Source organism: Pseudophryne corroboree, chromosome 2 (assembly GCF_028390025.1).
Source record: "Pseudophryne corroboree isolate aPseCor3 chromosome 2, aPseCor3.hap2, whole genome shotgun sequence".
NCBI classification, from domain to species: Eukaryota; Metazoa; Chordata; class Amphibia; order Anura; family Myobatrachidae; genus Pseudophryne; species Pseudophryne corroboree.
In genome coordinates, this window is record NC_086445.1 from 623910508 (window position 1) to 623927193 (window position 16686).

General features: G+C 43.9%; 1 protein-coding gene across 1 annotated transcript in view; it reads right to left on the minus strand.

Annotated features, from left to right (window-relative positions):
* Positions 1-9793: 9793 nt before the first annotated feature.
* The window catches only part of TADA2A (transcriptional adaptor 2A), a 305603-nt gene continuing 298710 nt past the window's right edge, over positions 9794-16686 (minus strand). Inside the window, exon 15 of the mRNA XM_063954828.1 lies at positions 9794-10740. Within this exon, the coding sequence (XP_063810898.1) occupies positions 10549-10740 (192 nt within the window). The 3' untranslated portion in view covers positions 9794-10548. The remainder of the gene's footprint in view (positions 10741-16686) is intronic.

A 16686-nucleotide genomic window follows, 5' to 3' on the forward strand; every position in this document is an offset into this window, starting at 1 on the left:
GTAATGACATATTCAGTCCCATATGTTCTCCCCGATGATGCATATTTCACATGCGGGAGAAAGGCGTATGAGCGGCTTGCCCCAAACTCAGAAGGATTGTGTTATATTGGAAAAGTACTACCTGAGGTAATGAGTCTAAGGAGTGGGGAAATTGTAATTCCAATGGATTTGATTTATGACCCAACGGTAGAAACAATGATGTGATGAAAATGCGATTATACGGTCCGTTTCTTTCACCTGTTTTTCCGGTTTCTCCTAGGTAAAAAGACCCACTTTTGACGAGGAGTTTGATGATCCGGTATACAGACAACGGATGGATTAAAGAAGTTTTGACAACCTTATACCCAGAGATTTGATGAACTTTGCCATAGATCCCCAGTTTCCCTAGAAATTTTAAAATTACGCTAGCCCAACATTTTTGTAAATCTATGGACATTGACAAAGCTTTTTGCTCGCACCTAATGGGCAAAAGCACAAAGAAGACTGCATTCAACAGACACCGAACAAGACCTCAATCGACGAATGTTCATTAACCTGACATAGAATACCACTGCATTTACCGTAATTATGTCTTTTCTTCATTTCTACAACCCTCAGGTAATTATACACATAGTCGATAGGGAATACAGGCACAGATATCAGCAATCACATATTCCCCCATTCATGTATCATCAACTAAAATGTGCTCCCCCATTTTGTTACAACCACAGCCGAAAAGAGCTCGGTAAAGTTTGACAGCCCATCCACAGACCCGTACCACGGGATAAGAAGGAATTCAAATGTATACTTCGCAATACCTCGAAGCTTGATTTAAAACACGTACGGCACGATGATACATGACCACCCAAACATGGATTCATACACACATGCTTTTGCTATCTCACTAGGTCATACCCTTTTCACACCCTCTCTTTCTCCTCCCCAACCCAACCATGGAAATGTATTTACACTTGACATATATTTTTCTCCTTTTGAAATGTTTTAGGAAGTGGCAGTTATTGTTGACTGCCAAAGAGTGGACTGTCAAAGTCAGAAAAATATCACTATGCACACTGCCATATTTGCACCTCATACATGTCCGCGCTGCGCATGCGAGCGCTCTCCCGTGCGTGCGCATACCCGCTGTTACGTGCACCCGCAGGCGCACTGTATGCGCATTTACGGTAGAGTTTCTGTGTGCCCAGCGTGCGACTCAATCGTTACATAATTCAACCATATAATGTATTTTATAAGTTAATATCCCCCTGAGTCCAACAGGTATCAGTGGGTCTCAAATGGCTCTTTGACCTTAGAGATCCCCCAAACAATAGTTTGCATGTTGTGAGGGCTTCACATGGTGTTATGCATAGGTAAGCACAGGAATAGTAATTGAAGATTAATTGTATTCCAAATCAGTATCTTTCCCGCAGACGGAGTACAATAGCCTTTAATTACACTGAGCTTTGAGACTCAATGAGGAGGGCCAACACCTGTGTTTACCAATGGGTTAGGATTTGTCTCCAGAAGAATGATTGCTGAGATGTCATTGTCTCAACTGAGAGTAGACAGTGAGATAGTATTCGCCAAACAATAGCTTCCCACAAGACAGGAATGTGTTGGTCATCACCCATTGTTTTGCATAACCAAGGCCACTGATGCAGCTGGCTCACATGCTGTGAGGGACACACACACACATCTTGTTGTTGACACACCCCCAGAGCTGGAATGAGGGTATGATATACCCACTGGAGATCACAGGGCTCACTCACTCACTCACTCACTCACTCACACAGCTACCTGGCACCCAGCAGCATGGAGGCTACATCCCCAGGACTGACCTACAAACTAAAGGCTAAGTATTGAATTCACATGGCTAGATAAGGAAATCTAGATAGATTGCTTTAAGGTCAATGGTGCTGGATTAAATAGGATATTGTAACTTGGTTGTGTGATTGTTGGGTGTTTGTGTTGACACTCTGTGAAGTCTGTGATGAATTGGAACAGTAGACAATCTGTAGCATAGTATTTGTGGTATTTGTTTGCCTATGGTGATTTAAAATAGATTGTGCTGGTTAGTTATAATATATCTTGTTAATCATAAATACCACCATGCAGTTACGTTTGAACATGTGCTGGTAGCAATGGCAGGCTGAGATGTGTGGTTACATTGTGATCTGGTCTTGTGATGAATATGCTCTGGTTATTGAGATACTGAAGTTGTTTGGAATGTGAAAGTGAATAAGATGGTTCTAGGAAGTTGGATTGAAATTGTGAAAGGTGATTTAGATGGTTTGGAATTGTAAAATCAGAACATATGCATTGTTCTGAGGCTTGGACATTTTGGAATAAAATGGAGTCTTGTGTCTTCTGCTATGTGATTGTGGTGTAGTAGAGAGTGCCATGTGTTTGGACCTGCAAATCTAAAATGGCTGCTGCCGGGTGTTTTCCCCTCCCCCTTTCAACCATGTGTTGCAGTCTTCATGGGAGTTTTCTCAAAATGGAGTCTAGCTTCTGTCCCATGCGGTATTGTAGGGTTGTGTTGTATATAGGGACAGCCAGTATGGGTAAGGTCAAGTATTTTCTCCACAAAGATTCTCAGCATTGAATAACTGCGCAGCGATTGTTCCTCACATGTGTAAGCTTCTCTGAAATCATATTGATCTTCTTGTTATTATGAGCCATTTCTCTCTCTCTCTCTCTTCCCCTCTTTCTCTCTTATTTTCCCTTAAATAGTATTGTATTGTATTGTATTTCCTGTGTAGTTCTCTGGTTAGGTAGTCTATGTTATATTGTAGTGTATGATTTGTATTTGTATTAATTCTTTTGCAAGTATATCATTCATAATATATATATTAGGCGTTGGACCCTGAGCACGGTATCTGTGTATTCCTTATAGTGTTAAGTATTCTCAGAGCGTCGGTGACGCTCGAACAGCTTTAAAGGTAATAAGGTTATTCTGTGTTGCATTTACACTCTACCACTACACAGAGGTTTACAGTATAAGTACATTCCTTAAGGTATAGTTAAGGGAGTACCCTTGCGGTACTTTTTGCGCCAATTGCGTACTGTGTTCTTTAACCTTTAACGTGTTTTTAATAAGATAAATATTTAGCTTTGTTAGAACCTAGAGGGATTTCTGACCACTCCCTTATACTTGGGTTAGATCTGGCTAGTCAGCGTGGGCATTCCTTCCGGAAGGTCATCACATTTTAGTTATTGCGTATGGTAACTGGGTGTTTTCTTGGTAATGATTCAGCCTCTACTACAGTAATGTAGGACACCTTTAAAGCCTTTCTGAGGGTCATGCTGATCAAACAGGTCTGAGCTGAAGTCATTTTATAGACATTAGGAGACTGAGCTTGAATCTTCATGCAGGGCTCTAGAGCTGGCTTACCTGACAAATGGTTTGGAGTCTTCCAAAGTGGCCTGGCTGACAACTCAAAAGGCATGGAATGGGCATTTATTAGCCAAGACTCAATTCAAAATGCTATTCGTGGCACATTCCTAATATGCACTAGCTGACAGACCAGGGAGTTAACTTGCCAGTCTGGTTAGCACAAAGACATCCCACATTGCTGTGGTCTTTGTCCACTTTTACCAAGCCCTATATGAATCTAGAATGACTTGTAGTTAGGAGGATATACAGTCCTACCTTGCAGACATACTATTATGCAACCTGTTCATGGAGGCTAGGGACTTTTTGGACTCTGCACTGATGATACAAGAGGTGGTTATGGATGTTCGATCCTTCCCTGGTCACAAGGCTCCTGGGCTGGATAGGGTTCCCATAGAGCTATATACAAAGCATACTAATTTCTATGAACCAAGCCTCTTTGAATTGTTTAATTAGTTATACAAGTGTAATATTCTCCTGTACTCTACGTCGGAGGCCCTCATTGTGGTCCTGTCTAAGCCAGGGAAGGATCAAAAACTTTCTGATTCCTATTGCCTCATATCCCTTCTCCATACCGGTGTTAAAATTTTGGCCATGTTATTAACCACCAGGCTCAATCAGGTGGTTTCACTCATCATCCATCCATCCCATACTGGATTTATACCCGGCAAACTTACCTCCACCAACCTTTGCTGGCTATTTACACATTTGCAGGTCTCTCATGGGCAGGAGTCCCCCTCAGTGCTCGTCTCTTTGGATGCAGCTAAAGCTTTTGAGTCTGTGAAAAGGCCCTTGCTATGGGAGACTATGTACCACTTTAGGGTGGGCCTCTTGATTTATAAGATGGATTCAGCTTCTGTACTCAACTCTGGCTGCTAGGGTGTCAGTCAATGTATATATTTCCTCCTCATTTGCTTTGTCACGAGGAATAAGACAGGCTGACCCATGTCCCCTGCCTTGTTTGCTATACCAATTGAGACCCTAGCGCAGTGTTTTTCAACCGCTGTGCCGCCAGTGGTTGTCAAGTGTGCCGCCGCCAGAGATCCCTGCTGCCAGTCCCAGTCTGCTGCCGTCTTCACTATACAATGACCGCGTAAGAGCTGCCTGCGCTGCCCGATAGTGATACTGACTTACAGCATCACTATCGGGCAGCGCAGGCAGTTCTTCTGCGGTCACTGTATAGTGAAGACAGCAGCGCTCCTGCGGGCCCGCCCATGACCCCTACGATGTGGCGTGACTCAGAGGTCACGTACACATCACCATCCAGCCCGGGTAGCGTCTAGTTTCGTGGCCCATGCTGCTCTGCTCCTCACTGCTCCTGCCGCTAAGGGGGAAAAGAAAAAAAGGTTTGGGCCAGTGCTTTATGATTATGAGTGTGTGCAGTGCCATTACTATGTGTGTGGTGGCGTAACTATGGGGTCAGTGTCTCTGGTGGCATTACTGTGGGTGTCATTGTGTTTGGTGGCATTACTATGGGGGTCAGTGTGTCTGGCGGCATTACTGTGGGGATCGGTGTGTGTGGTGGCATTTACTATGAGGGTCGGTGTATGTGGTGGAATTACTATGGGTGTCAGTACTATGGGGGTCAGTGTGTCTGGTGGCATTACTGTGGGGGTCGGTGTGTGTGTTGGCATTACTATGGGGGGGGGGCAATGTGTGCAATTACTATGGGGGACAGTGTATGGCAATACTATGAGGGTTAATGTATGGAATTACTGTGGCAGTGTGTTCAAGTACTGCGGATTATTTTAATAACTGTTGGGGACAATGTGTCTGTGTTTTTCCCCTTGGCGACAAATATGTTTGTTTTATTTCCCTGTATGTGTTTTATTTTTCCGTGGGGTACCGATGGTGTGCCTTGGCAATTTTTAAATATTTTTGGTGTGCCGCGAACTGAAAAAGGTTGAAAATCACTGCCTAGCGAGTCTTATTCAGGCTCATCGGGGTATCCGTGGTTTGGAGTTGGGAGCTAGAACAAAGTGGAGTTATACACTAATGGTAAGCTGTTAAGAGTGAGGGAGCCACAAAATTAATGAAAGTGCAGGGTCTAGATCCAGATACCCTATTGAGTCATTCTGGGGCATTACCTGAGCTTTGAGCGCTGTAGATCAGGGAGGTCTTGAGTAGGTGGGGAGTGTTCTCTCTGGCACAATTATATGTATCAGGCATACCAAAATTGGATTTTTATCTACAGTACTTTTCTCATACTTGTACAGGTACCTCACAGCTCCATCATGCTTTGACTTCTCAATTCCCAGATACCCTTCCCCCCCCGAGACATACGGGACACCGCTTTTAAGAAATTTCGCAATGTCTAGTTTCATATTTCTTCTTATTGCAGAGGATTTGACTGTACTTAAAGATAAATTTGTAATAAACATGGTGGCTGTAAGTGGGCAATCCAGGCAGGCTTCCTTGGAGTGTCCATGGTTATCTACTACATCAATCTATATCCAACAAATTCAGTTATTCCTATTGAATCGGTTATATCTAACCCCTGGCCACCTGTGTAAGTTTGGAGGCCCTTTCAACTCTTGCTGCCCTAAATGTATAGTGGGTACTTTTTGGAACCTGATCTGGGAGATTAAAATCAAACTTCAAGGGCTAAAATACACATTAACTAATGTATGATTGTTTTAATATAAATTTTTAAATGTTAACGTGTCTTAGCCCTGGAAAACCAACATCGATTAAGATTGATTTTAATCGATCTGAAAATCGATCAAAATCGATTACAATTGACCTTTAGTAAATATACCCTGAAGTGTACCAGCTGCAGACCGAAGAAGCTTGGTGAATTGCTACTACAGGAACTCACTGAAGTATTGTTTAGTAGGCAGCTACCACTGTGAGTGTTTCTGGTATTACTGAAGTCTGTGATGAACCCATAAAAACAGACTAGCCAATGGCGCAATCAGAATTCCACAGATGAATAGCACTAGCTGACTGATGCTTGAAGATATACAGCAGATCTGTCTGATAATTAGAAGCTTGCAGCAAACTGAAGACTATGGATAGCACTCAACTGGACTGACTAGCACTGGAGAAACACATAGCAGCTGATGGAGCTCACTGAGCTGTGGAGCCAAACTCTGGATACTGCATATTAGAACTAGGAAGCAGGATACAGCAAATAAGTAGTAGCCAGGGAGATATGCTTATAGGTCTCTGGAGTCATGTGAGGAATCTGGTCCAGAATTGGTAGAACAGCGGTTAGAAAATAAACAGACCCAGGCAGCAGCACAGCGTCGGACATATCCAGACACCTTGGGAAGCAAATGCAAGGAAAGGAAGCGGCAGCGCTAGGTAAAATAACGGAATAACCTGTCTGACTTACGACACCCTTTCTGAGCATGCACCAATGCAAAGCATAGCCATATATAGTATTTGCTGTTCTTTAGATTTCTAAGGAGAAGTGGTCATGTCTCAAAAATGTACCCACACTCATCAGCTTTTCTCAAACATGCCCCCCATAACTTTTCTTTAACATGCCCCCCAAAGCCCAGTAGCTTTTCTCTAACATGCCTCCTATTTCCATCAACTTTTATCTAACATGCCCGCAAGTCCAGTAACTTTTCTCTAATATGTCCCCCCCCCATACAAAGGACTATTCTCTAATATGACCCTCCCTCCCATTGGCAAGCAATTATTCTCTAATGTTCCCCTATGGCCGGAGACTTTTCTTTATTATGCCCTGCATACCAAGAAACTATTCTTTAATATGCCCTCCATGCCCAGAAACTTATATGCACCCTATGTATAGCAACTTTTGTCAAACTTGCTTCTCTGCACACCAGCGGTTTTCACATACAGTTATGTCCCTGTGCACCAGATTAATCCCCACGTTAGTTTTTTCATACTTGTGTCCTGCAGTACTTCCAATTTAGCTCCACAGTATCATTTCAGAAGAAATGGCACTGTGTAAGATGTGACTGCGACAGTCACATGACAACAGACAGAACTTTTTTTTACTGCTGAGGAAGGGGAGTCATTCAATTTGCCGGCTGTCGGGATCCCGTGCTGTTAGGATGCAGGCAGTCGGAATCCCAACACCCGGTGAAATACCGGTGGTCGGAATCCCAACCGCTGGCTGGAATACCCACTTGGGTGGTGGGACACGCTGTGCTTGCCGCCGGTATCCAGGCTGTCGGGATCCCAGTGTCGGTCTCCTGACTGCCGGTTTCCTGACAGCCAGGATATCATACTGAATCCTGAGGAAGTGCTGTAGCTGTGCCTTCTGCCACTACAGTGGGAAAGCAGGGATCCGGGATTCAAGCGCCAGGAACCACGGGTGCAATGTTGGACAACGATGGGGGTGCTCTGTGCAACAGCCCATGTCACACCACCTAAGCTGCAGTCCTGTGATGGATGCAGAGTCAGGAGGCAAGTAGAGGTCAAATGCACATAGAAACAGCAATATACTGTATATAAAACGTGGCAGCTGGCATGGAGACCTACAACTCTGGCACTGCTTATATAGGAAAAGGCCATATTTCAATTTGGTGCCCCTTCCTCTGCAGATCATATGATTACATGGTTTAAAAATCCACAGAGTAATGCAGCTGCCCATGAGATTGGTGCTGGCAGTAGAATAACAGCAGCGAACACATGCAGCAAGAGTCATGAGGGAGATTACCCAGTGAGGCTGGACTCAGTAAGCTGGAGCAGAGCTGCATTTTGTGACAATGACACTGTACAAAGTTTATATTTGTTTAGCTCTTTTGCGACAGAAAATAATGGGAAGACCACATATTACTACATTCCCATTGGCAGCAATATAGTTTGCACATGGCTATATGCTTGCTTTATTCTCTTTAAACATGCCAATGCAGATGAGCTATTTAATATGATTCAAGTTTCAAACAGGCATCAGAACACTGTACAAAGTTTTCATTTATCTCTTTTGAGAAGGAAGATAATGGGCTAAACACATATTGGTGAATTTCCAGTGAAAGTAATTTTATGCACTGGCTTGCCTTTTTATTGTAAATGCACATGATTTTATCTTCAATTAAACAAATAAGAGACACACCTAGGGCGCTGATATGGATATTAACATAAATAATAAATGTAAATTATAAGAATGAACTAACTTGTCAACTCCATCTGCTTTGAATTTTCATAGCCAAACACAAGGAAACACAGAGAAAAAAAAGTCACAGTGCTGCAGTCGTATGTGTAATGACTAACGTCTACTTATGAAACGAGCTGCAATGTTCATATAGTATACTTTCAGGATTGTATTGTTGCAGGTTCAAAACCAATACCTGGCACAATTTTTATGAATTTGACTGTTCATTATTTTTATTAGTTTCTTATATAGCACAGCAAACTCTGGGTCTCATTACTTAAGTAATGTATAGTAGTCATCAAGGGGTGTGGTATGCGTCTGACCGCCGGTCAGCATACCAACGTCTGGATCCCGGCAACGGAATCCCGGCGGGGGGTGGCGGGTGCAGCAAGCTCCTTGCGGTCTTGCTGCCCTCGCCACGCTGCAGGCTCGATGGCGACCTGCAGTCGCCACGGGTTCTATTCCTACTCTATGGGTGTTGTGGACACCCACGAGTGGGAATAGTCCTTGTTGGTCGGCATGCCGACTGTCGGGATTGTGAGGGGGCAAGATGTAGGGGGAGGTTATGTGACCGTCAGTCTCCTGACCGCCAGTTACATAACTACATCCTGTCATCAAGTGTTCCAGTGCATTTGGTCGTCAATCCCCATAGACTGCTTGCTTTTCAGTTCTTTGGATATTGCAGTATGTTTTAGAGCTATGACAAAAAAATCTCCTAGACACTTGAATGGACAGGTGGCTTTGTGGGTTAGTGTTCATTATTATACCTTTATACTTGTGTTGCCACTGCTTCAAGTCCTCTGCTTGACTTTCTTTTTATGAATATGTACAGTTATATAATATATAGTCATAAAGTGTTCCAATGGACCAGATTGTAAATCCCCATAGCCAGCTTCCTTTTAGTACCTTTGATATTGCAGTAAAAAATTTAAAACTATGACAAAAACAATCAAACATCCATACAGTGAAATTATCAGATGGCTCAGATGGTTAGTGTTTATGTACTATGCTACCTAATTTGTGTGGTCAATGGTTTGAGTCTTATCCCTGCCATTCTAGCTTTATGGGTCTCTTCACTTTTTTAGTACCTTGGATATTGCAGTAATGGTTTAAAACGGACAAAAATTATCTTTAACAATTGAAAAGGTGCCTTAGTGCTCATGTGTTATTCCTTAAGGTTTGTGTTATAACTGATTCTAGTCCCATGCCGGACATCCTTTTTCTGAATTAGTGTGTAGGTTTATGGGTCTCTTCGCCTATGTAATGTGACGTGTGTTTTAGTTGACATTGAATGTGATTCAATGCACAACGGACCTGGCAGAACAAGCAATTATTAGATAGTTAACGCATTTTCACAACATATATATTATTTATTGAGACGTTGATAAACGGATCCATATTGATAACAGTAAGTGACAGCAAACACGTTTAGTCATTGGTTAAAACATTTAGCTTGTTTACTCATAAGACATTATAAACTATTTTGTTAATCTTGATTCACGTTATGCAAAACTCCCTCTATTTCAAATTGACCACTGGTATCTACTACATCTGATCTTCAGTTATAGGATATCCGGGATACACCAACTTTGAACTGCATTTGATGCTATATGAATCCAAGTTCATCCCTCCCAACTTTCAGAACATGATCCTCCATTGTTGAAAACCACTACATGTAAACCATTAACTTGATAGGTATATTATACATCAATTATCACACAATATTAGAAAATCAGGATCATGTTCTCACAATAAAGCTTTGGAGGTATTTTGCAGAGAAAATCTAGGTTGTTTTGAGACCTACTTATGTAGGATTTCCCATTGAATGAGCTGTAGACAGGAATTGTACATTATTCAAATCTACTGGACATCATTCTAAACACAGTCCAAGAGCTTAAAGAGTATACAGTGGTTGACAAAAGGATACTAAACAAGTGAACTGGACTGACAAGGTACTAGAACAATACATTATCTACAATAAAGGTCAAGTTGCAACCAAAGTGGCATAGGAATACTCTGTTGACAAACAAAATAGATCTATACAGTATTTAGGAAATGTCACTGATGAAAAACTGTATTGTCTTAATAATGTAACAATTGTTAGTTATGGCTGAGGTTTTGTGATAAAGCCTTCTTGTAATAGGAAATCATAAATTTTACGAGTCTTGTTAACATCAATCTTTATTAGTGCTCGAGCTTGTGCCAGCCGTAAGCTTCCTTGTTTGCTGCATTCATTCATTAGTGCTGCTTTGTACTCCAGATAAGCTCCTGGAACCAATCTCACCACCTGACAAAGCTGTAAAACAAATGTTTTTTTACATTGTTATGCGCCAAATTTCTTAAAATACTAGCAACTGAAGTGAAAAAATAAATTCCATTTTCTAAGTAATACAAAGGTCAAAAAGCCTGCGCATCACACTTTCAAAAGCATTTAATCAATCAACTAATTCACGTCAAAGAAACAATTTAGAACTTCCCATTTCAGTGTCAAGCTACTTTCAATTCTGTGACACCACCATTCGACTTATATCCAGTGACAAGAGTAGGAAAGCCTTTCTAACCTCCACGTTATACCTGTTTTGTGCAGCTTTAGCATGTTCCCAAAGTTATGGGGTCTATTTACTAAGCCTTGGATGGAGAGAAGTGGATGTTGGTGTGCTTTCTATATGTCTCCCTCTAAGTGAAACATTTTACTACAGCCTTTGAATAGTTTTTTTTTTTGAAGGAAAAGAGGCCCTCAGAGGTAATGGGACCTCCTCAGCTAGTTCTCACAATACATTCTACATTCCGTGTTAATTATATCAAACAGCTAGATCACCTCCATTTAAACTAGACCTAGTAATGTTTTGGTATTCAGATTATCATGTTATTGTTATTTAATTTACCTATATAAAGTTTAACACATTAGCCAACTATAAATGCCAGCTGAACTTCTCACTAAAGCAGTAACAGCATTGTATACCATTTATTTCACAAACTGGCTAGTACTCTAATTTAATAACTAAAGGGTTTCAACTTGGGTAAATAAGTACACCGTGCACTCAGACCTCTCTGAAGCAGGTTGCTGTATTATGAAGGACATACTTCTCTAAAGACTGATAGACTTGCTCTGACAAAATGTAGTGTAAACTGAGTCGTATACAGGGTCAGGCCTGTGATGTCACCAAGAGTAATCTGTGCATCCAGGAAATATGAAATATGTTTTTTAGCCACCTCTCTGGACAATCAGACTCCAGGTGATCAGCTGTGCTAAGGAGCCTCAATGTGATGTGTAAATAAGTTAAGACTTTGGGTCTGATTCAGAGTTGTATGCAGTGGTAATGTTCATGTTGTAGAGTGATTTTTTGCTACTGTGCATGTGCAAAAATCCCTAAAAGCTCATATGGCGCATGCGTTGCACAATGGCGCTGTTGTGATTGAGATGCACAGTATCAGAAAATAAGATTTTACTTACCGATAAATCTATTTCTCGTAGTCCGTAGTGGATGCTGGGGACTCCGTCAGGACCATGGGGATTAGCGGCTCCGCAGGAGACAGGGCACAAAACTAAAGCTTTAGGATCAGGTGGTGTGTACTGGCTCCTCCCCCTATGACCCTCCTCCAAGCCTCAGTTAGGATACTGTGCCCGGACGAGCGTACACAATAAGGAAGGATATTGAATCCCGGGTAAGACTCATACCAGCCACACCAATCACACCGTATAACTTGTGATCTGAACCCAGTTAACAGTATGACAAACGTAGGAGCCTCTGAACAGACGGCTCACAACAATAACAACCCGATTTTTTTGTAACAACAACTATGTACAAGTATTGCAGACAATCCGCACTTGGGATGGGCGCCCAGCATCCACTACGGACTACGAGAAATAGATTTATCGGTAAGTAAAATCTTATTTTCTCGGACGTCCTAAGTGGATGCTGGGGACTCCGTCAGGACCATGGGGATTATACCAAAGCTCCCAAATGGGCGGGAGAGTGCGGATGACTCTGCAGCACCGAGTGAGAGAACTCCAGGTCCTCCTCAGCCAGGGTATCAAATTTGTAGAATTTTACAAACGTATTTGCTCCTGACCAAGTAGCAGCTCGGCAAAGTTGTAAAGCCGAGACCCCACGGGCAGTCGCCCAAGATGAGCCCACCTTCCTTGTGGAATGGGCATTTATATATTTTGGCTGTGGCAGTCCTGCCACAGAATGTGCAAGCTGAATTGTACTACACATTCAACTAGCAATCGTCTGCTTAGAAGCAAGAGCACCCAGTTTTTTGGGTGCATACAGGATAACAGCAAGTCAGTTTTCCTGACTCCAGCCGTCCTGGAAATCTATATTTTCAGGGCCCTGACAACATCTAGCAACTTGGAGTCCTCCAAGTCTCTAGTAGCCGCAGGTACCACAATAAGCTGGTTCAGATGAAACGCTGACACCAACTTAGGGAGAAACTGGAGACGAGTCCACAGCTCTGCCCTGTCCGAATGGACAATCAGATATGGGCTTTTGTGAGACAAAGCCGCCAATTCTGACACTCGCCTGGCCGAGGCCAGGGCCAACATCATGGTCACTTTCCATGTGAGATATTTCAAATCCACAGATTTGAGCGGTTTAAACCAACGTGATTTGAGGAATCCCAGGACTACGTTGAGATCCCACAGTGCCACTGGAGGCACAAAAGGGGGTTGTATATGCAGTACTCCCTTGTCAAATTTCTGGACTTCAGGAACTGAAGCCAATTCTTTCTGGAAGAAAATCGACAGGGCCGAAATTTGAACCTTAATGGACCCCAATTTGAGGCCCATAGACACTCCTGTTTGCAGGAAATGCAGGAATCGACCGAGTTGAAATTTCTTCGTGGGGCCTTCCTGGCCTCACACCACGCAACATATTATCGCCACATGTGGTGATAATGTTGTGCGGTCACCTCCTTCCTGGCTTTGACCAGGGTAGGAATGACCTCTTCCGGAATGCCTTTTTCCCTTAGGATCCGGCGTTCAACCGCCATGCCGTCAAACGCAGCCGCGGTAAGTCTTGGAACAGACATGGTACTTGCTGAAACAAGTCCCTTCTTATCGGCAGAGGCCCTGAGTCCTCTGTGAGCATCTCTTGAAGTTCCGGGTACCAAGTCCTTCTTGGCCCATCCGGAGCCACGAGTATAGTTCTTACTCCTCTACGTCTTATAATTCTCAGTACCTTTGGTATGAGAGGCAGAGGAGGGAACACATACACCGACTGGTACACCCCTGGTGTTACCAGAACGTCCACAGCTATTGCCTGAGGGTCTCTTGACCTGGCGCAATACCTGTCCAGTTTTTTGTTCAGGCGGGACGCCATCATGTCCACCTTTGGTCTTTCCCAACGGTGCACAATCATGTGGAAAAAACTTCTCGATGAAGTCCCCACTCTCCCGGGTGGAGGTCGTGCTGAGGAAGTCTGCTTCCCAGTTGTCCACTCCCGGAATGAAAACTGCTGACAGTGCTATCACATGATTTTCCGCCCAGCGAAGAATCCTTGCAGTTTCTGCCATTGTCCTCCTGCTTCTTGTGCCGCCCTGTCTGTTTACGTGGGCGACTGCCGTGATGTTGTCCCACTGGATCAATACCGGCTGACCTTGAAGCAGAGGTCTTGCTAAGCTTAGAGCATTGTAAATTGCTCTTAGCTCCAGTATATTTATGCGGAGAGAAGTCCCCAGACTTGATCACACTCCCTGGAAATTATTATTTTTTTTTTTCCCCCTGTGTGACTGCTCCCCAGCCTTTCAAGCTGGAATCCGTGGTCACCAGGACCCAGTCCTGAATGCATAACTGTGGCCCTTTAGTAGATGAGCACTCTGCAGCCACCACAGAAGAGACACCCTTGTCCTTGGAGACAGGGTTATCCGCTGATGCATCTGAAGATGCGATCCGGACCATTTGTCCAGCAGATTCCACTGAAAAGTTCTTGCGTGAAATCTGCCGAATGGAATCGCTTCGTAAGAAGCCACCATTTTTCCCAGGACCCTTGTGCAATGATGCACTGACACTTTTCCTGGTTTTTGGAGGTTCCTGACTAGCTCGGATAACTCCCTGGCTTTCTCCTCCGGGAGAAACACCTTTTTCTGGACTGTGTCCAGAATCATCCCTAGGGACAGCAGACGTGTCGTCGGAGACAGCTGCGATTTTGGAATATTTAGAATCCACCCGTGCTGTCGTAGAACTACTTGAGATACTGCTACTCAGACCTCCAACTGTTCTCTGGACCTTGCCCTTATCAGGAGATCGTCCAAGTAAGGGATAATTAAGACGCCTTTTCTTTGAAGAAGAATCATCATTTCGGCCATTACCTTGGTAAAGACCCGGGGTGCCGTGGACAATCCAAACGGCAGCGTCTGAAACTGATAGTGACAGTTTTGTACCACGAACCTGAGGTACCCTTTGTGAGAAGGGCAAATTTGGACATGGAGGTAAGCATCCTTGATGTCCAGGGACACCATATAGTCCCCTTCTTCCTGGTTCGCTATCACTGCTCTGAGTGACTCCATTTAGAATAGGTCTCACCGAGCCGTCTGGCTTCAGTACCACAATATAGTGTGGAATAATACCCCTTTACTTGTTGTAGGAGGGGTACTTTGATTATCACCTGCTGGGAATACAGCTTGTGAATTGTTTCCAATACTGCCTCCCTGTCGGAGGTAGACGTTGGTAAAGCAAACTTCAGGAACCTGCGAGGGGGAGACGTCTCTGCGTGCTGAAACTCTTGAGACGACCCCCCACCGCACCTGTTTTTACGGCCCCAGCGTCATGCTGAGGACTTGGCAGAAGCGGTGGAAGGCTTCTGTTCCTGGGAATGGGCTGCCTGCTGCAGTCTTCTTCCCTTACCTCTATCCCTGGGCAGATATTATGGGGACGAAAGGACTGAGGCTGAAAAGACTATGTCTTTTTCTGCTGAGATGTGACTTGGGGTAAAAAAGGTGGATTTTCTAGCTGTTGCCGTGGCCACCAGGTCCGATGGACCGACCCCAAATAACTCCTCCCCTTTATACGGCAATACTTCCATGTGCCGTTTGGAATCTGCATCACCTGACCACTGTCGTGTCCATAAACATCGTCTGGCAGATATGGACATCGCACTTACTCTTGATGCCAGAGTTTCGCATATATAGAAATGCATCTTTTAAATGCTCTATAGTCAATAAAATACTGTCCCTGTCAAGGGTATCAATATTTCCAGTCAGGGAATCCGACCAAGCGACCCCAGCGCTGCCCATCCAGGCTGAGGCGATCGCTGGTCGCAGTATAACACCAGTATGTGTGTATATACTTTTAGGATATTTTCCAACCTCCTATCAGTTGGCTCCTTGAGGGCGTCCGTATCTGGAGACGGTAACGCCACTTGTTTTTATAAGCGTGTGAGCGCCTTATCCACCCTAAGGTGTGTTTCCCAACGCGCCATAACTTCTGGCGGGAAAGGGTATACCGCCAATAATTTTCTATCGGGGGAAACCCACGCATCATCACACACTTCATTTAATTTATCTGATTCAGGAAAAACCACATGTAGTTTTTTCACACTCCACATAATACCCTTTTTTGTGGTACTTGTAGTATCAGAAATATGTAACATCTCCTTCATTGCCCTTAACAAGTAACGTGTGGCCCTAAAGGAAAATACGTTTGTTTCTTCACCGTCGACACTGGAGTCAGTGTCCGTGTCTGTGTCTGTGTCGACCGACTGAGGTAAAAAGGACGTTTTAACGCCCCTGACGGTGTTTTAGACGCCTGGACAGGTACTAATTGGTTTGCCGGCCGTCTCATGTCGTCAACCGACCTTGCAGCGTGTTGACATTATCACGTAATTCCTTAAATAAGCCATCCATTCCGGTGTCGACTCCCTAGAGAGTGACATCACCATTACCGGCAATTGCTCCGCCTCCTCACCAACATCGTCCTCATACATGTCGACACACAAGTACCGACACACAGCACACACACAGGGAATGCTCTGATAGAGGACAGGACCCCACTAGCCCTTTGGGGAGACAGAGGGAGAGTTTGCCAGCACACACCAAAAACGCTATATTATACAGGGACAACCTTTATATAAGTGTTTTTCCCTTATAGCATTTTAATATATATATACATATCGCCAAATAAGTGCCCCCCCACTCTGTTTTAACCCTGTTTCTGTAGTGCAGTGCAGGGGAGAGCCTGGGAGCCTTCCCACCAGCATTTCTGTGAGGGAAAATGGCGCTGTGTGCTGAGGAGAATAGGCCC